The sequence below is a fragment of the Actinia tenebrosa genome, unplaced genomic scaffold, assembly GCF_029948245.1.
Source record: "Actinia tenebrosa isolate PJP-AT-01 unplaced genomic scaffold, QUT_ActTen_1.0 PGA_scaffold0__85_contigs__length_37466705, whole genome shotgun sequence".
NCBI lineage: Eukaryota > Metazoa > Cnidaria > Anthozoa > Actiniaria > Actiniidae > Actinia > Actinia tenebrosa.
Window position 1 is genome coordinate 1,154,629 of NW_028292569.1, and position 20,028 is coordinate 1,174,656.

General features: G+C 40.2%; 2 protein-coding genes and 1 long non-coding RNA gene across 3 annotated transcripts; 2 read left to right on the forward strand and 1 right to left on the reverse strand.

Moving 5' to 3' along the window:
* The first annotated feature begins 9,616 nt into the window (after positions 1–9,616).
* On the forward strand, positions 9,617–16,542 carry LOC116308642 (D-erythrulose reductase). Its single transcript, XM_031719114.1, has 8 exons — positions 9,617–9,706; positions 10,084–10,181; positions 10,577–10,731; positions 13,178–13,220; positions 13,548–13,647; positions 14,131–14,195; positions 15,091–15,208; positions 15,624–16,542. Exons 1-8 carry the CDS (start codon positions 9,655–9,657, stop codon positions 15,725–15,727), a joined length of 735 nt encoding a protein of 244 aa, XP_031574974.1. The 5' UTR covers positions 9,617–9,654; the 3' UTR covers positions 15,728–16,542.
* On the reverse strand, positions 15,583–17,007 carry LOC116308643 (uncharacterized). The gene is made up of 2 exons (XR_004198523.2): positions 16,897–17,007; positions 15,583–15,720 (listed from the first exon to the last, which is right to left on the reverse strand). It is a non-coding gene; the product is annotated as an uncharacterized LOC116308643 (long non-coding RNA).
* LOC116308639 (uncharacterized) lies at positions 16,648–19,474 on the forward strand. Its single transcript, XM_031719112.2, has 3 exons — positions 16,648–17,123; positions 17,381–18,010; positions 18,209–19,474. The coding sequence occupies exons 1-3, from the start codon at positions 16,898–16,900 to the stop codon at positions 19,342–19,344; spliced, it is 1,992 nt and encodes a 663-aa protein (XP_031574972.2). The 5' UTR covers positions 16,648–16,897; the 3' UTR covers positions 19,345–19,474.
* The last annotated feature ends 554 nt before the right edge of the window (positions 19,475–20,028 follow it).

Sequence of the window (20,028 nt, forward strand, 5' to 3'; positions counted from 1 at the left end):
CATGCGCAGCGCCTGCACGCATTCTTTCTTCGGCGGCGCCCCCACTTCTAGTAGCCGCTGGGGATTCTTGGGTATCGCGTAGTCTATTTTTCCCACCAATTCGTGGTAGGTGTCCAAACCAGGGCCTTCTGGTACGAAGATGCTGGCTATGTTGTTCTGCCACTCCAACAGCACTTCTTCCCCTGGGACCGCCGTATGCACGTAGCCCTCGTTTCGGAACTTTCCTACCGCAAATGCGTCCAGCATTGCCGTTGTTGCCCAAGCCACTGACGCTTCTTTGCCGCGGCGTAGGGCTACGCGGTGTCCTTTCGCAGGCCAATCGGGGTCTTTGTTCCTTGGCTCTGCATAGCCCAGTATTTTGTAGTCGCCTGCGGGAATTTCGTCCATCCTATGCACCTTTGCACCCCCGAAGAACAATTCGTGCAAATTCTCGGCACGCCTGCGAATCCTATCCAACAGCTTTTCGTACTTCTGCATCTCTTCTTCTATCTTTCGCCTGTCTTCTTCTTTTTGCCGCAGGATGTTTTGCCGCTGCTCCTGCAGCTCCGCGTGGTATCTTTTCGTGGCTTCTACCCACTCGTCGCCTTCCAAATCGTCCCGTATGTCTTCCAATCGCTGCTGCCGTTTTCGCTTGGATAGGAAGGATATCCTCCTATCCGTAGGCACTTCCAGGAGGCCAAAGGCACTCTTTTCCACGCCCAAACGCTGCGCCTTCTTGGTGCGCCATATCCACTCCACGTGTTCCGTTGCAGGCAGAAAGTCTGCTATCGTAGGTGCCTTTGCATGCACGCGCGTAGGGAACTTGGACTCCGCTAGCACCGTAGGGGCATCTTTGGTGTAGCAGCGCAGCGGTAGTATTTCCACCGGATCCAATTCTCCTACGTCTATGCGAAATATGGGGCATCTGCGCAAGCCGAACTCTGCTATGGTCCAAAGTACGCACTGTTCCCATTTGTCGCTGCCCCGCACTCGCACACCAGCTATTCTACCCGTTCCTGCGTGGCAGTACCAAGCAAGGAATATTTCTCCCGTCTCTTCGCAGCAAATGCAGCAGCATCTGTCCAAATGTTCCGCAAGTGCCAACCACATGTTCTTTGGCGGCTGCACCACGAATATGTCTTCTAGCGGCGCTATGGTTTCCACGATAGCATTGGTGTGTTCTTTGGAGAAATCCCTGCTGTAGATGGATATTTCCACGCGCGTACATCCTCTTTTCTGCACGTCGGGATATAGGAAAGTCCTACGCAAATGGTCGTTGGGGCAATCCACATACTCGGCCAGCTTTGCGCCTACGGGGTTTTGCACTTCTCCGGCTTCGAAGTTCGACACTACTTTGTTGTATATTTTCGTCCGTTTGCCCTTTTCCACCCAGGTACAAACGTGGTTGCCTACTTGGTGCGTATTGTCCAAGATGGTGCCTTCGCGCCAACCAGCTTCCCCCTGCTCTTTGTAGCCCATTTGCCGCAGGCGGCGCACCAAAGCTTTCCTGTCCAAAGTACCAGAGAAATCCTGCGTGTAGTCCACGGAATAGATTCCATATCCGTGCGATTGTAGCAAAGTAGCAAACTTGGCAATGCTTTTGTCTACGACTTCTATGGACAATTCGGAGGTGTCTACTTTGGCTACGAAGGTGGCTGCGTGTTCGCCGTGCAGGCTGTTCCACTTGTTGGACAAATGGGCCACGCGGTCTACTATGTTTCCTTTTTTGCATGTGTGCGCCATGCTGGTCGGCAGGAATACCCCAAACGCTTCCGTGGCCGCAGTGGATATTTTGGATACTATTGCCTTCGCATTTCTGCACACCCGCCCATACAAGTCTTGTTCTGCGACGAAACCATACACGAACACGTCGTCTACGAACGGCGGCAATCCTTCCAAGGGCTGCAAACTCGTGGGGCCTTCGTTGTTGCGTAGGTAGTCGCATTTGGATATGTCTGGAAGCAGGTTTCCATCGTGGGCATTGTCCAGCAGCAAATGCGCTAGCAGCCTACTCTTCGCACGTATTCCCATCTCTTGCAATGTTGTCGAAATAGTCTTTTGGGAGTCCATCTCTATATATAGAGGGAGAAGCAAATACTACGAATGTGGTCCTGGTTGGACAACCATACGAAGGGGCTACAACCACTACTTTTGGGATGCACAAAAAATGCCCACCCCAGTAGACAACTTTGGGTGGGCAGATCGTCGTACTAGCAGACGCAGCTTGGCCACGCACGCTCCGCGCCACAGCGGTCGCAACATTCTATTTCTAGGGGCACGAGCTCTTTGGGTGGTTCCATATATACGCCCATTCCCACCATATGGCGTACCCTACTTTTGGGAACACGCAAAGACACTCTTCCGTGGGCTTTGCAAGCATACCGAATCGGTATGTACATCTTTTGGAACACAAAAAAGGCAGTCGAGGCGCATGCAAAAACCACAATAGGAATCTTTTGGGACACAAAAAAAGGTAGTCGAAACATGGTTGTCGAGGCGCGGACAAACGATACACTCTTCTAAGGTCTTAGACAAATTATGCAAAAGTCGTTAACATACTTCTTACATTCGTGCATCGTATATTTATAAGATATTTTTACCTCCGTTTGCGGTACCCAAATACAGCAGCAGTAAGGACTTTTCGCGCTGCCACCGGATCGCGCAAGACCCCCTGTAGGGCCTCGTCACTGCGGGTTATACCCGTGTCATTTTTGGGGGTGTGCCGGCGATTCGCGTGTCCCCCTTACTGCTGCTTTTACAGTCAAACGAGTGGGCACAAACTCTCGATTGAAAAATTATTAAGAAAAACACAAACTTTCCTATTTTTCCTGTTGGGACTCCTGTGCTGACAAACAACACAGGAATCCCAGACGATTCAATTGAAGGACTTACAGTAACAACAAAGAAGTAAAACACGTAAACTCTCAAAAAAGTTTTACTTCAAAAGCCAAATGAAAATTTCCAAGAACAAAAATACAAATCCAAGAAAATTGTGAGAGGGGGAGGGATGACGGTTATAAAATGAGTCCTTAGGGTACCCCGGTTGGGCGAGTAATTTGTCTGTTGGTGACGAGTCTTCGCATTTTTCAAATCAATTGGCGCGAGATTCAAGTATCTTATTGTTGACTCAAACTGCGAAAAAATCTCTTGAATGTAGTTTGTAAACTCATGCATTTCCTCGTGGGAATACAGTGAACAAATACTCAATTATGAGTTCAACTCGAAGGACTCCAAGAAGAAAAGCTAAGATTAACGTTTCAAAAGCAACGGAGGAAGAAAGACAGTCGCCTCTTGTCAAGTAAGAAGACTGGAAAATGAATCTTATGTTTACTAAATATTCAGCTTATTTTTGAGGAAATCATTATCATGATGGCTTACTTTTGCAGCTTACTTGATGTAGATAATATAGAATTGTCAAATTAGCTTTTTTTTTTTAGTGAAATCACGGTGACTTGTTTAAAAAGCAAGAAGTAGTTATCTTCCTTGAAAGCGGACGACAAGCCAAACGACCAAGGAGGAATCATAAGAATTTCTAACAACTTCATAGCGTTTTAATTTAGTATATCCTTTCTCTTTAACCTATTAGAAAGACAAACTAACTGAATCAGACGATTCTTATCCGTCCTCTAGGAATAAAAGAGGTTCACCAGTCCTTGAACAAGAAACAAATAGTAAACCTAGATTAAGAAATAATGCCATTTCTGGGCCATCGTCTTCGCCAACTACAAGATCGATTAAAAAAAGTTTGTTAGGTTCAAAGAGGGGTAAAATAGATCAAACAGATCACAGAGAAAAAGATAGTCCGACTTCGAAAACTAGGGCTGGAAAAAACGTCCAAACGCCACAAATTAATTTAGACAATCTGGAGACTAGAAGAAAAACTCGTTCGACCCCAAAGACTAAAGAAATAGATCGACCAACGCCTAGGTCACGAAGGACAACGAGAAGAACTAAAGCAGCTATCAGAGAAGAACCAGAAGATGAGTCGTTTGCTATTGATGTTGTGAATACTACTGATGATGTTGTGAAAACTACTGAGGAGAGTGAAGTTATGGCAAGAGCTAGGACTCCTGGCTTTATTGATACCCCAAAACATTTATATGGCAAGTAATTGATCAGTCAACCAGCCATGAAATCAGTCACCCATCCATCCATCCCATTCATCCATCCATCCTTCAATCCATCCATCCATCCATCCTTCCATCCATCCATCCATCCTTCCATCCATCCATCCATCCTTCCATCCATCCATCCATCCTTCCATCCATCCATCCATCCACCCATCCATTGGTTCATTCATTTGGATTTATTTGGTCATTCATTCATTCATTCATTCGTTCACTCATTTATTCATTCAGTCAGGTTCTCAAATCTCATTCCTCTCCAATAGTCTCTTTGCTTCTTATTCAGGATTAGATGACACCAAAGAAGTGTCATCAGGTAAGTCAGTACTCAATCTTAGCACAATTCAGCATTCATAGGTTTTTATCTATTGTGTTTTATATTTAAAGGTGAAGATGAAATATGTGTTGATTCTGATGTCAACAATAACAGTCCAAAAAAGCTGCCATTAATGAAGGTAAAAACATACACGGAGGCAGTTGTGTTAAAAAATGGCATTCTAAGTTCACATTTGTGTGCAATTTCTTTGTGAAACTGAAGTTTGGTTTGGTTTGTTTTGCCATTATGAAATAGGTTCAATAAAGCAGCAATATAATTCTCAAATTGCTGGTTTTCACAGCCACAATGGGAATATTTGGGTAGCATGGGTGGCGTTTGCGGCTAACGCGTCGTCTTTCACCGCTGTGAGTCCAACGGGTCGGGTCGCTGGTTCGAGCCCTGCAGTCGCCACATGTGAATTGAGTTTGTTTGATGTGTTGTTCTCTCCTATGCTACGAGGGTTTTCTCCGGGTTCTCTGGTTTCCTCCCTCCATAAAAATCAACATGTGAGTTGAGCGTTGTGTGCATAGAATATTAAATGTAGTGGTAGTGCGTGTGAGTGAAAAGTGTCCCCAATTAGTGCGAAAGCGCTAGAACGACTAGACCCTTAAATAAAAGCTATTTATTTATTTTATTTATTAATAATCGAAAAAGTAGCAATAATAAGGGTTAATAAGCAATAAATAAAACAAAACTTACATATGGTATAGTATCACTATCCCAAGAAGATTTCCTGTGCAGATACTGTAATGCTGTTGCCTTTTATTTCATTTTTCCAGTGTTTTCTACAAAGACCTTTTTGGGACTGTAAGTACATATGCTTCTCCTCATTCATCATCTTCGTTATTATTGCCATCATCTCTGCCTTGCTTCAACCTCATCCACCTGATATACCTGTAGTACAGTTCAGTAAGGAACCTATCAGGGTGAGTGTGTCAAGAAACTAAATGAATTTTCAGTCCTGTATTTTTTTTTAAATTTACAAATTTCAAGGAAAGTTCTTGAAGGGGGGTGGGGGGGGGGCAAATTGGGTGGCTTTCCACCCCTCCCTCTTGGAATTATGAAAAACAAAAATAATAAATGATGAGGTAAAAATAATATTTTCTACATTGATGCTAGGCTGTTTTTTTATGGTATTTACAATATTTAAATTTTCAGGAACAGGACACTGCAGCCTGGGAAAACAAGAATCTCAGAGAATTACAAGTAAGCCCTCGTGCTATTAACTCCGTGATGGTTTAGCCCAGGGGAGCCAGGGGAGCCAGGGGGAGGGGGCTGAATCTTTATTAGTATAAAATATTATTTGTCTTCGTCTGAGGTTCTTCATGAACAAAACAGAGATCAGACCCTCCCCCTCCCCACTTTAAACCCCCCTCCCCACTTTGAACCCCCCTCCCCACTTAAGTAGTGTTTCTTAGCCCCTACCTTTAGTTAAAAAGTACTCCGCTGCTGTAACCATCAATGTGTTACCATATCATTGTACAAAAAACTGAACACTCAATTTGCCTCAAATCTTTTTACAGGAAAAACTGGAGCAGATATCAGCTCAAGTGAATGGCCTGAGAAACAGTATAAAAGGTTTGAAATATAATTTCCAGACCACAGATGCTTTTCCAATTAAATTTAAATATGTATTACACAATAAAAATCTATAAGCCCTTTGTTTATAGTGAGGAATTACTTTCTGACCTCTCTCTGTCAAGGTAATAAACCCTTGACTGCCCAGAACTTTCCTCATCCTTTGGAAATTCAAACCCCACCCTACCCCCCATGGATATAATTTGGATATTATCTGATGTCATGGTTATTGTTCTAGATGAGGCACAGAAGAAAATGACAGATGAAGTCATTATGTCAAAACAGGTATTAAAGCTTTGTATATTCCATAAGAGAATAAATGAAATATATAAAGTTTTGGAAAGAGCTTGCGATAGACCTCTTAAGCTTTCTTAGTTTCTCTATTTATAGACCATTTGTCATTACCTTGAGTATCATTGCTTTATTTAATGGTTGCACATGAGAAGACACATGTCAGAATGAAATGTGGTACGAAATGTGGAAACATTACATCCAGGCTGATTTATTCTATAAAAAAAATTTTTTTTTCAAATTCTAATGTGCAATAATATCATTTATACCTTAGAATCTTGCTCACTTTATTGAGGGGCTTATTCATGATAAAATGGAAGAAGCACTAGATGTCTATAGTGCAGACAAGCTGGGTATTCCTGATTATGCTTTGGAATCTGCTGGTAAGTAATTAAAAGGACATTAATAAGACATTTTTCTGCTGGCATGTTATGCCATTAAAACTCCCTCTTCCAAAAGTACGCATTTATTTGTCATACCAAACATTTTATCAGACCCCAAAACAACCTCAGTGGGCTGATCAATCTCAGGGCAAAGCATCAAAGTTAAAATCTTAAGACAATAATAAGAAGTCGTGATGAATGATTCCTTTTGTTGACAGGTGGTCAAATCCATGGTCATTATCATTCGTTGACCTACGACACTGGAGCTTCAAGAAAACTCTTTGGTTTTTCCTTGTGGTATGATGGAGTACCACCTAGAGTCATTCTACAGGTATTCACAACTGTTTATTGGATCAGATGGTTGAGTGGGTGCCCCAGATTCAATCCCCAGCTGGATATTGAATACTTAGTGTCTCAAAATAATTGGGAAGAAAGTGCTGATTGCTTTAGGACTACGATATTGATTGGATAGGCCAATTTATGCTCACCAGAAGATGCTTGTTAATTTATTGAGCACAGGGCATCATTATTATGAAGCTTTTAAATATTCTATTTTTATCTTAACTGAATTTTGAATTGCTGATATTTGTTACTCAGCCTGACAACACACCAGGATCTTGCTGGGCGTTTGAAGGACAGGAAGGATATGTTGTTATCAAGGTAAACTAATGATATTTTATAGCAATACATGCAGTAAAAACCAATTGAACCAGTTGTTTTTTGGACAATATACATGTTCCTTTTTGCCACGAGGGTAGCACTTAATAGCCAGTGGCTAACAAACCTGTGGCCCTTATTTAGGAGTTGGCCTGTATTTAGGAGTTGGCCTGTATTTAGGAGTTGGCCTGGAATTTAGGAGTTGATTTTTGTGGAGGGAGGAAAACCGGAGAACCCGGAAAACCCTCCAAGCACAGGAGAGAACCAACAAACAACTCTACTCATACAACACTGAAACCAGCGGGACTCAAGCTTGGGTCACATTGATGAGAGGCGAGCGCTCACACTGCTACGCCATCCATGCTTCCCATGTTTTAATCTATTGTTTTTGTTCTGTCCTAGTTATCCCAAGCTATTATTCCTGAAATGTTCACACTTGAGCACATCCCATCCTCTCTGTCAACTAATCAACATGGAAAGATACCCAGTGCTCCTAAAGATTTCTCAGTTTGGGTTAGTATAGCAATTATATTATTTTTAATATCCCTACAAGGGTACATACCCAGAGGCACGGGGAGTAATTTTAGCAGGAAGTTCCCAGCAAATAAAGTGTGGCACAGCCGTAGTGCACCTGCCTCTAGGGTCTTGGGTTAAATATTTTGGCTCTTTCTCGTTGTAGGGCACCTGAGCCATTAATACAATAAAACAATAGCCGAGAACCCATGCATTTGGGGCTAAACAATACCCTGAAATACAATAACCCTAACCTATAATACAATAAAGCTTGCCACACCAAGAAAGACCCCAATATTTCTAGACTAGGCATCTGCATGGGTCATGTGGTTAGAGTTTGTCAGGTCTCTCCTTTGATTTAAGGTTGATTTTGATTGGTCCAGAGAATGTTGCAAGGTACTGATGGAATTTCAAAACATATGTTGCAAGGACACAGTATTCATGGAACTCAAAAACAACTCTTAATTGTAACTAATTTTCTCATCTAAAAAACTGCATTTTAGGTGGAGGGTGGGTTGGAAGTATTCATCCCCTCTTTACCCCCCTCCCACTGCGTCACATACAGTACCACACCATTCACTGCTTTAGTGACCAAAACTTAGCATGTCTCACTAAAAAAATGTATTTTTTTAATTAAAGGGATGGTTGGATAGTGAAGGACAGAACAGAAGACTATTGGGAAAATACATCTATAATGACCAAGGGAAATCACTACAGACTTTTAAAGTTGAGCAGGTAGAATGAAAGTTGATAATTAGAATTTTTTATTCATTTTTTTAAAAATTATTATTATCGGAGATCTGAAATCTGAGACCAAAATTAATCATACACAGTGAGCTGTGAATTAATAATTAAGTTTTTTTTAATCATTGTAGTTAACAACAATTATTAATATCTAGATATTCCACTACCTTTGAGCAATAACCTGCACAGATTTCAGATAATTTTCAGATCTCTGACTAACTGTTTTTTGAAATAGGTGTTTTTTGTATTTTTCTGTGTTTTATTTATTTGTCCTTTCCATTGTTGCTGTTTGTCATTCTTATCGTTGTTTGAAATCTTCAGGAGAAATGTAACAAGGACTATACATATATAGAGCTGCGAGTGAGTAGTAACCATGGCGACTCAACACATACCTGTATATATCGCTTCCGTGTCCATGGCAAGCCTCCCCCTGGACCAGCACTACTGCCACCAAAAGTGCCAACTGAAACCTCCCCTGAACAGCTGAAACAAACAACAAGATAGAAAGACGATATTCAATATTTCAGTATTACTAAATATAATAGATGAAATATTATGAGAAACTGTAAATACAATATACTGGACTTTACACCATGTATCCTCATTCATAGACAATACGTATATCTAGTTGTATTTAAGAAATACTTTTTGTTACATATTACATTATATTCGTTTGAAAAATTCTGTGAATATTTCAGAATTATAATAAAAGTTATACATTTTTACCAACTAAGTCTCTCTATTACTAGCCATCTTTGAAGAAGTATTTTTAAGACGGCCCCTAATGACGCACAAAATGGACTCTGGCTACCTGGATTCAACGTGATTTAACCACAGGAGTGAACTGTAAAAACGGAAATTGAACCCTAAATAAACCAGAAAATCTTTTTCAATGGATATGACAGTCTAATATTAAGCAAAATGAATACCTTGTTTAGTTTTAGAAACTATAAAAACAGTGGATTCTTTAATTTTCCCGCTCGCATGAACCTTATGCAAAAATCAGCAGGCGTTACTCGTTAGTTCCTAGTCTCCCTCAAGGCTTTTCTTCTTTTGTTTGACGGATGAGATGGAGATCGACTTCAAAGGCAAGAGAGCTCTTGTCACAGGAGCTGGCAAAGGTAAACGTTGGGTTTATTTTAATCTCAAGTTTTCTTATAGAGAAGCCTTATTGAGCCTTGTTGAGGAACACGTCAGGGCAACATTTTTCCATAAAAATGATATGTAACAATTTATTTCACATTTATACTATTGTATCTACTGTAAGGTGGCATTGTACCTTCATTCTGTGTCAGTCCTATTACTTTGGAAGAAGATTTGTTTTCAATAATGTTGTTTGGGTCCATCTGACATCATAGGTGCCATATTGGATGACTTGAGCAATAAGTTTCTTTTGTAATGTCATCCAACATGGTGGTCATGTCTTTTGTTATAGCGGCCACATCTTTTGTCCTTTTATTCTCATGCCACAATTTTGTCACAATTTTATTATCTACAGGTATTGGAAGGTGTATAGCAAAGTCATTGGCTAGGTGTGGGGCTGAGGTCATAGCTTTGACAAGAACGCAGTCAGACTTGGACACACTTGTAGCCGAGGTATTAAGAACTTATATTACCATTGTATTCATTGTAACATGCTGATTGGCTCAACATGGTACACTCACCATTCACCTCTGGGTTCTCATGTTCAGTTCTTCAATTGGAGTTGAGATATCATATGAGGGTAGAGTTTGTTAGGTCTGGACTCCCTTGATTTTAGAGTTTTTTGGTTTTCATCCTTCCGCAAAACCTAGCAAATTAAGCTCCAATTCAAATCTGTGAGTTTAGCCATGCCCTGCCTTTAATAAGCCCAGAAGTCGTTTCAAGGCTTCATCTGCGATCTCGAGCTCCTTGATCAATTTAAATGAAGGAGCTTAAGTCGTAAATATACCAAAAGCACCAAGTGATTTCTATAATGAGAAAGCTGATAATTAGTTGTCTTTATATATCAGGTTCCTTCTATTCATCCTCTGTGCTTGGATGTGAGCAAGACTGAAGATGTTAGGAAAGCCATTGAAAAGCTCGGTGATATACACCTTTTAGTTAACAATGCTGGGGTTTCCAAACTAGATGCATTTTTGGATATAGAACCAGAGGACTTTGACAAGTAAGGACTCATTTAGTTCAAATATATACAAGACAAGCTGTCAATGATTTGTATAGGCATTTACAATTACAAGCTGATGGTTGCCATCTAGACTAGATTTGTGTTTTGCTGCAGTGTTTTCCCATTTCATACCATGTGTCATTTCAAAGACTATCGTTTCTTTGTTTAATGGTTGTGCATAAGACACTCGACATTCGACACTCTAGGCTATGACGAGGTTTCACATTTAGTTGGGTTCACAGCTAAGTCATGTAGCCTAGACCCTATTCCTGCTTCTCTTCTTATGGAATGTCTTGATCTTTTAATTCCAGTGTTTATAAATATTATTAATCTATCTCTCTCCCAGGGCGTATTTCCTGATTCTCTCAAGATTGCTAAACTGACACCTATTCTTAAAAAACCGAATGCTGACTTTGAAGTTTTTTCTAATTTTCAACCTGTTTCTAATCTACCATTTATCTCTAAACTAATTGAAAAGGCTGTTGCTCATCAGTTGAATGATTATTTAACTAAATATAATCTGCACGATCCACTTCAGTCGGCTTACAAAGCCATGCATAGTACTGAGACAGCTTTGGTTCTAATTCATAACGACATCCTTCAATCTATTGATGCTGGTAACTATGTCATCCTTATTTTTCTTGATATGTCAGCTGCTTTTGATACTGTCGTTCATGATACTTTACTGGATAGACTTGCTAATCGGTTTGGTATTGGTGATGTTTAGATCCTACCTGTCTAATAGGAAGCAATTTGTAGGTATTAATGAATGTTCATCTTCCCTTTGCAATCTTGATGTTGGGGTACCGCAAGGCTCTGTACTAGGCCCGGTTCTTTACTTGCTTTACACATCTCCACTGGCAGATATTCTTAAGCGACATAATCTCAGTTATCATTTTTACGCCGATGATTCTCAGCTTTATTTATCTTTTAAAGGCAATGATCAGTTTGCTCAATCTAGGCAATCTTTAGAAGAGTGTCTGATATTTCTGAATGGATGCTTGTTAATGGACTGAAGTTAAACCACGATAAAACGGAGCTGATGTGTATCCACTTTAGGTTTCAAGACTGTCCTTTGTTGACTGAGATTCAAGTCTGCGGGAACATAATTGTCCCTTGTTTATCAGCTGTTAATCTTGGAGTGGTTTTTGATGACCGTATGACTGGTGAACTCCAAGTTAGCAATATCTGTAAATCCTCCTACTTCCACCTAAGGAATCTGTCTGCTATTCGTAAATATTTAACCGTTGATTCTGCTCAGACAGTTATTCATGCTTTTATTTCTTCTAAACTTGACTATTGCAATGCTCTCTTGTATGGATTACCTAAATATCTTGTTGAGAGGTTGCAAAGAATACAGAACTCTGCAGCTCGTATTGTCACCTTCACTAAGAAATTCGATCATATCACTCCTGTGCTGGTTGATCTTCACTGGTTACCTGTTCACTACCGAGTCATTTTTAAGCTGCTGCTGTTAACTTACAAGGCCTTGAATGGCCTTGCTCCTTCATATTTGTCTGATCTTTTGACCTATCGCTCCTCCAGTTATTCTCTACGCTCTGTCTCTAATAAACTCCTCGTTGAGCCTAAAGCTAGGCTTAATACTTATGGTTTCAGATCCTTCTCCTTTTCTGCTCCAAGACTGTGGAATAGGCTTCCCTTAGAGATTCGTTTAAGTTCAACAGTTGCTAGTTTTAAAAATAGACTTAAGACACATTTATTTTCTCTTTTTCTTAATAATAAGGAGTATATTTAAAGACTACGTGACTTAGATTTGTTTTATATATTGCAATTATTAAATAGAGGATATTACATGGGCGTGCGAAGATACGAAATTTATCTTCGAGTGTTGAAAAGATCTCTCACGAGTGAGCGCAGCGAACGAGTGAGAGATTTTCAACACGAGAAGATAAATTTCGTATCTCCAAGTGCCCATGTAATATTCTGTTTATTATATAATTATCAATGAAGTATGTTTTGGCTTTTTCAGGCAATTCTTTCCGTGTATTTTTGAATAGTTATCGCAATGGTGTTATTTTCACACGTGAAAATAACATGTTATTTTCACGTGTGAAGATATCAATTTTTCGAAAAGGAGAAAAATAGATATTTCATTGGTAATTATATAATAATTAGTTTTATCTTTTAAATATTTACATTTTATTCATAATCAATAGGTAAGCATTTTGTAACTATTGTAAATATTCTATTGTAATTTTTTGTGAAGCGCCTTGGACAATTTTGGAGATGAGCGCTATATAAATAAATTATATTATTATTATTATAAGAAGACAAATGAATATGGACACAACTCAAACAGAAAATATTATTATCTAGGGAATAACAAGCATGCTGTGCATGCATTCTGTGTGCTCTTATAAAGCACGCACTGCCGGCCAATCAGAACGCTAGATTTATAACAGTTATTCTATTTTGTTTGTAACAGGCTTTTTGGAATCAATGTCAAAGCTGCTCTTTTTGTTGCTCAGGTAATATTAGCTTGTATAACTGAGTCCATAAGGGAAAGAACATTTTTTATTGGGGGGGGGTAAACTTTTAAAAAAATGGTTGTAGCCCTCCCCCTTTTCACTCAGTAACAAATTCATGACCCTCCTATAACAACAAGAAACAGCTTTCGCCAAAAAAAGGGTTTGACCCTATTAGAGAGGAAACCATCCAACCAAAATAATTGAATGCAGAAGCAGTCAAAATATATGATGAAATGGTCATGATTTAGGGAATCAAGGGTGTTGCCCTCATCTCTCACCTCTGGGGTGTCTCATAATATTTTGTTTTTTTTCTTTAATGTTTCTCAGGCTGTAGCTAAGAAGATGGTTGCAAAAGGCAGTGGTGGCGCAATTGTCAATGTTTCAAGCCAGGCATCCCAATCGGCTCTTCAAGATCACACTTTATACTGTAAGTAAGAAATATTGTTTATATTTAGATTGTGGTTTGCAGTGTAGTGTAACGTTGATTTGTCAAGCCTTTCGTTTCATTTTACACAGTCATGTTCAATTTTACAAATTGCTCATAGATTTCCATTAACTGTCTTTTTATTGTTCAAAGATGAAATCTCAAAAGTTCAATACTGAAGTGGAATCACGAGCTCAGTGAGTGGTTTCACTGTAAAGCTTTGAACATTTTAAGACATCATCTATGATCAATAAGACGACAGTCAATGGAAATCTATGAGCAATTTGTTTTTTACAATAACAAAATCAAAAAAACATCTACTGAAAATAGGGAAAAGGTTGAAAAAGAAAAACAGTTTCAAGCGTCCTCTGGTTCCATTCATGAGCAATTCATTATTCTATGTGTCTGTCCTCTTATTGATTATAGCTGTCAATCAGATCGTTAGATTATGCTCTGTTGTTGTAAAAGTGTGTTATTGTATGATAGGTTCATCAAAAGCGGCATTGGATATGCTTACTAAAATGATGGCATTTGAACTGGGGAAGCACAAGGTACTGTGTGTATCCCTTACTTGAAACCCGTTGAACTGAATGCTACTGCTGTTGAGGATGATGATGGTGATGATGATGGTGATGATGATGGTGATGATGGTGATGGGGATGATGGTGATGATGATGGTGATGATGGTGATGGGGATGATGGTGATGATGATGGTGATAGTGATGATGGTGACGATGATGGTGGTGATGATGGTGATGATGGGGATAGTGATGATGGTGATGATGGTGATGGTGATGATGGTGGTGATGATGGTGATGGTGATGATGGTGATGGTGATGATGATGATGGTGATGATGGTGATGGTGATGATGCTGGTGATGATGGTGATGGTGATGATGGTGATGGTGATGATGGTGATAGTGATGATGGTGATGATGTTGATGCTGATGATGGTGATGATGATGGTGATGATGGTGGTGATGATGGTGATAGTGATGATGGTGATGATGGTGATGGTGATGGTGATGATGGTGATGGGGATGATGATGATGGTGATGATGGTGGTGATGATGGTGATGGGGATGATGGTGATGGTGATGATGATGTTGGTGATGATGATGCTGGTGATAATGATGATGGTGATGATGATGATGATGGTGATAATAATAATAATGTGATGCTGATTGAAGTTAATGATGATGATGATGCTGCTGATGATGATGATGATGGTGATGATGATGATGATGCTGCTGCTGATGATGATGATGGTGATGATGATGATGATGCTGATGATGATAATGATGGTGATGCTAATGATAGCAAGGAAGTGCTTTACACTGATGTGGATGATAGTGCTGATGTTGATGATGAAGTAGATAGTGGTAATGATAGTAGTGAAGGTTATAATGATGATTATTATTATCATTATTAATATTTTACTACTAGATAAGAGTAAATGCTGTAAACCCTACGGCAGTAATGACTGACATGGGACGCCTTGCCTGGTCAGATGAAGCCAAAGCCGGTCCTCTGCTTAATAGAATACCACTGGGAAGGTTTGCAGGTGAGGACTGAATTTTAACAGTCGGTTTTCATGAGCTGGAGTACAAAATCCTACACTTCTAGAGGTGAAGGATAACTGGTACCCCTACCCGTCTTGTCTAAATGGACTACTTTGACGATGTGGCAGCCATCTTGAATTGCAAGGGATCATGGGTCAAGCAGGGGGGCAAATTAAATGACCCCACAATATTTGAGAAATTTACTCTGTGCATTTTTAAAAAATCATCTCATCAAGTTGTCTTGTTATGAACTGTAAATGTCAATTGACACCATTATTTTAGCAAAACTTTATCTATTTGCCCCCTGGATGCCTGGATTACCCACAATGCCATGTGAAATGGGAAAATTCAATGATAGATAAATTCAGTCCACTAATTGATGTAAAAGATTTAATGGGTTTTTTGCTCTGGTTACAGAAGAGGAAGAGGTTGTGAATGCCATACTGTTCCTGCTGAGTGACAAAGCTTCCATGATCAGTGGTGCCTTGTTGCCTGTTGATGGAGGGCTTCTTACCTGTTGATCACCAACATTCTATATTATTATATAGTTAGGATAGTACGCGTGCACTGTTTGGTTGAAAAACTGTGCTTTAGTAGTGAACGGAGCACAGTGCAGATGCCATCTGCTGCGCACACAAAGTGCTGCTAGATCCTGCGACTGTCTTTCTTTTTGCGTAAATAAATTCAATACCAAAATAAAATTAGTGACTATATAATAAAACGAATAAAACAGCTTTTTCCAAGGTCCATTCATTCAGCAATAAAGCACTTAGGAAGTGCCGTAAGCACTCAAGAAATGTCAGGAGCACTTGCCTACGGCTCGTCCTCCTTCTTACACTTCCTTCGTGCTTTATTACTGAACCGGAGCACGGAAATAGCTGGTTTTTTTTATTAAATAATGAAACATAATCAAAATAATCGCTAGACTACAAACACTAAAAGTGTGCAACACTTTGCACTATTTAGTAGTAAATAGTGCTAATTAAACAATAGAAAACAATAGGATTAGCATAATTCATCAGTATTTAATGGTATTTATTTTGCACACTTATAGTGTTTGTACTCTACTTGTTACCAAACTAATATGATAGCAAATTCTTTTACTCTTGATTTTTACATGTTTGCGCATGCCTGTTAAATTGCTTCACCTCAGCATCTTGGTAATGAGGGACTGGTGAGGTTTCAACCCTTTTTTTTCACACCTTTCTATTAAGATTAGGGCACACTTTGCAACTGTTGCTCTCAATGTTACATGCCACCATGATATTGCACCATGTGTCTTATTCTGGCTGTTTTAAAAATTCTTTCATATTAAAATTTTTGATTCCTTAGAGAATACAGGAACAATAGTCATAATTAAAGAACAAAAGCAATGTGAAAAGGATTATGGTCTAGAGACGGGGGTAAACCGTCATGGATTGCGAAATTCTGCGATGTGTGAGTAGCATAACATTTGCACCGGAACCGGAAGTAAAAGTGCAAATAATGTTACAAGGGGAAGACGGGCCGCGATAAGAAATGTTTGCCAGAATGTTCTGTCTTCGCGTGATACGTACCCTATCCGTTAAGGTTACATCAGTCTTGATCACACTGAGCAAAACCCGTACTTAGTTACTACAAGCATAGACGTGTTTCATTCGTCAAGAGTATTAGTTTACTTGTTTGTATGCTGAAGTATAGAGCAACTTACAATGAAACAAGAGAAGACATCCCTGACGTCTAGTGCTGCTTTGTTCTTGTCTTTGCTGTGCTTCGTTGGTGTTCTACACGTTGAATATAAACTGTATGCACACGAGGTGTTTTTCCTGAAAGAAAGCAGTTGCCAGAAAACAACGAAGACAGCGGAAGCGGCACAACGAATACTAAACAAACCTGACAAAGAATCAAATACACTGATAAAGCACAACGATATTCAAGGTGAGAAAATCTTTTCGACTGATTTAAAACTTCTCAGATGTGAGTTTTCGCCAAAAACGTTAAATAGAGGTACTTCTGCATGTACCGCAAATCCATATTGTATTCTTTGTTAGATTTGTTCTATTGAAGAACGCGGGACGTTTTGATATATCAAAATAGGTACCCAAAGATGGAGCCACGAATTAGTTAATTTTGATCGCAATTTCAAATGGCTTTACTAATCGTATTGATTGTCTCTGGTCTCATGGCTATTTCAGATACATCTTTAAGGGTTAGAAGAAACAGCGAGAGAAATTCACTGAACGATTCGTCCGTCAGTTCTCTCCAAATTCGTCAACACATAAAAACAGAACTTACATCGATTCTCAAGAAGGAAGGATGCGGTACCACAAACCTGAGAATGTGCCTGCGAGGACCCAGGGGTCGCAGAGGGAGGAGAGGACCACCCGGGCCACCAGGGAAGCTGGGACGAACAGGAAGACAAGGCAACATTGGAAAACATGGTCCTGCCGGTCCTCAAGGCCCCATGGGTGTTCCTGGTCCGCCAGGACCTAAGGGAGATCAAGGTCCTATTGGTCCCCCAGGTCCAAGGGGACTACCCGGAAAACAGGGCCCTCCTGTCTCAGCCCCTTCGATTCATGTCCCTCAAAAGACAATCACTGCAAATGTGAGTGACACCACATGGCTGCCATGTGTTGCTAAGGGTACCCCACCTCCGAAGGTCACGTGGGTAAAACTGAATGGAAGTTTTTCTAAAAGACGTCATGAGGTTCATGTCAGTGGGATGTCAATCAAAGATGTGACTTCAGATGATGAAGGAATCTACTCCTGTGTGGCTAGAAGTGCTTTGGGTGTGGCACAAGCTAATGTTACATTGATTGTACAGGGTATGTACAGGGTATCCTATTTATCAATATTTGATTGTGGCCTTGCACTTGCAATTAAGTTCAAGGATCGGACACGGGGCCCCAGTACCTAGAACCTGTGCGTACAACAAGTAAAAAACGAACAAACAAAACAAAATGTTTCCAGCATTCAAATGTCATATTTACTTCGACATGTACTAATTTGCAACATTTTCTCAGTTCCTCCAAAGATAGTACACATAACCAGTTCACAGATAGTCGAGGAAGGAGCCAATGTTACTTTAAGATGCCAAGCATCTGGTGTCCCTTCACCTACCATAACCTGGTCCAAAGCATATGGACGAATCCCGGAAAATAGAAGCAAAAAACAAACAGGTGAACTAACGATCACGAAAATAACGATAGCAGAGAATGGGTACTATGTATGTGAAGCAGATAATGCTTTGGGAAAGAAAATATCACGAGTTCAAGTAATGGTCTTCGAGGCTTTGATGTTCAAGATGAAGCCAGTGAATGAGAGCAGACATAAGTATGGAGAAACGGTGGCAATTCACTGTAAAGTATCTGGTGCAACAGAGATTTACTGGGTGAAGAATAACAAACCTGTACCTGCATCTATCATCCTGCACAAGAATGGGACTTTGGTGATACCCAGATTTACATTGAAAGACTTGGGTGTCTACGTTTGTCATGTCAGGAACCCACGTCGTTCTATGACTGCTCAGACGACTCTCAACTTGCAGAATCCATTCAAATCATGCAGTGCAATGAAAGCAAATTTTTCTATGATGTTATCTGGCAAATATTTAATAAGTCCCGATGGCTTATCATCTTTTAGTGTGTACTGTGACATGACTGACAAGGGTGGGGTAGGGGTGACTGTCATCAGTCATGATAGCGAGGCTAGAACCTTAGTCAATGGTTTGGAACCTCCAGGTTCATACAGACGGGACATCCACTACACAGGAGTAACTATGAATCAGGTAGCTGCACTAACTAAGGTTTCGCGAAACTGTGAACAATTTGTAAACTTTGAGTGCCAAGGGGATGTAGCATTTATAGCAGACGGTTATGGGTGGTGGATGTCACGTGATAATGTGAGACAAAACTACTGGGGTGGGGCTACCCCTGGTAGTGGCAAGTGTGCGTGTGGTATGACCAACTCATGCCAGAGTAAGTCAAGTGGCTGTAACTGTAATAAGATTGGTAGTCATAGTGAATGGCACAGTGATAGTGGATTACTGACTGATAAATCTACTCTACCCGTGACTCAGTTAAGGTTCGGAGATACAGGTGATTCACGTGAGAAAGGTTACCACACCCTAGGAAAACTTAAATGTTATGGAACCTTGTAATCCTCCTGTACATTAATACTACTTTTGATGTGATAACATCCAGCAGTATTTAATGGTATTTATGTTGCACACTTATAGTGTTTGTACTCTACTTGTTACCAAAAATATGATAGCAAATTCTTTTACTCTTGATTTTTACATGTTTGCGCATGCCTGTTAAATTGCTTCACCTCAGCATCTTGGTAATGAGGGACCTTAAGCTGCAGGACGGCAACGACGACGACGACGGTAACCATACAATAATACTAATTGCGCTATTCAATAGATACTCGTTGGAATGTACGAAATAATGTGCATCATTACCGTCTTATGCTGAAAGTAAGACGTGGAATGTCCTATTTTTACGTGCTAAAAAGAACGGCTACGCCAAAAGCTTATCTTTGCTGATTTTCGGTATAAGTAAAGCGCTCCCAAAAGACGTCATTTCACTCCAAAACGGGGATGTTCATTAAATAAAATACTAGGTAAACACGAAACAACAATACAATAGAAGGTCGAAGCGCCTCAATTTCGCCGACGTTGTCGCCCACGTTGCCGTCCTGCAGCTTAAGGTCCCTAATGAGGGACTGGTGAGGTTTCAACCCTTTTTTTCACACCTTTCTCTTAAGATTAGGGCACACTTTGCAACTGTTGCTCTCAATGTTACATGCCACCATGATGTTGCACCATGTGTCTGGCTGGTTT

Coding starts and splice junctions, on each gene's coding strand:
- LOC116308642 (XM_031719114.1), top strand. CDS start 9,655: ATGGAGATCGACTTCAAAGGCAAGAGAGCTCTTGTCACAGGAGCTGGC. Junction 13,221..13,547: donor CTGCTCTTTTTGTTGCTCAG/GTAATATTAGCT, acceptor AATGTTTCTCAG/GCTGTAGCTAAGAAGATGGT. Junction 14,196..15,090: donor TTGAACTGGGGAAGCACAAG/GTACTGTGTGTA, acceptor TTTTACTACTAG/ATAAGAGTAAATGCTGTAAA.
- LOC116308639 (XM_031719112.2), top strand. CDS start 16,898: ATGAAACAAGAGAAGACATCCCTGACGTCTAGTGCTGCTTTGTTCTTG. Junction 17,124..17,380: donor AAAGCACAACGATATTCAAG/GTGAGAAAATCT, acceptor TGGCTATTTCAG/ATACATCTTTAAGGGTTAGA. Junction 18,011..18,208: donor TGTTACATTGATTGTACAGG/GTATGTACAGGG, acceptor ACATTTTCTCAG/TTCCTCCAAAGATAGTACAC.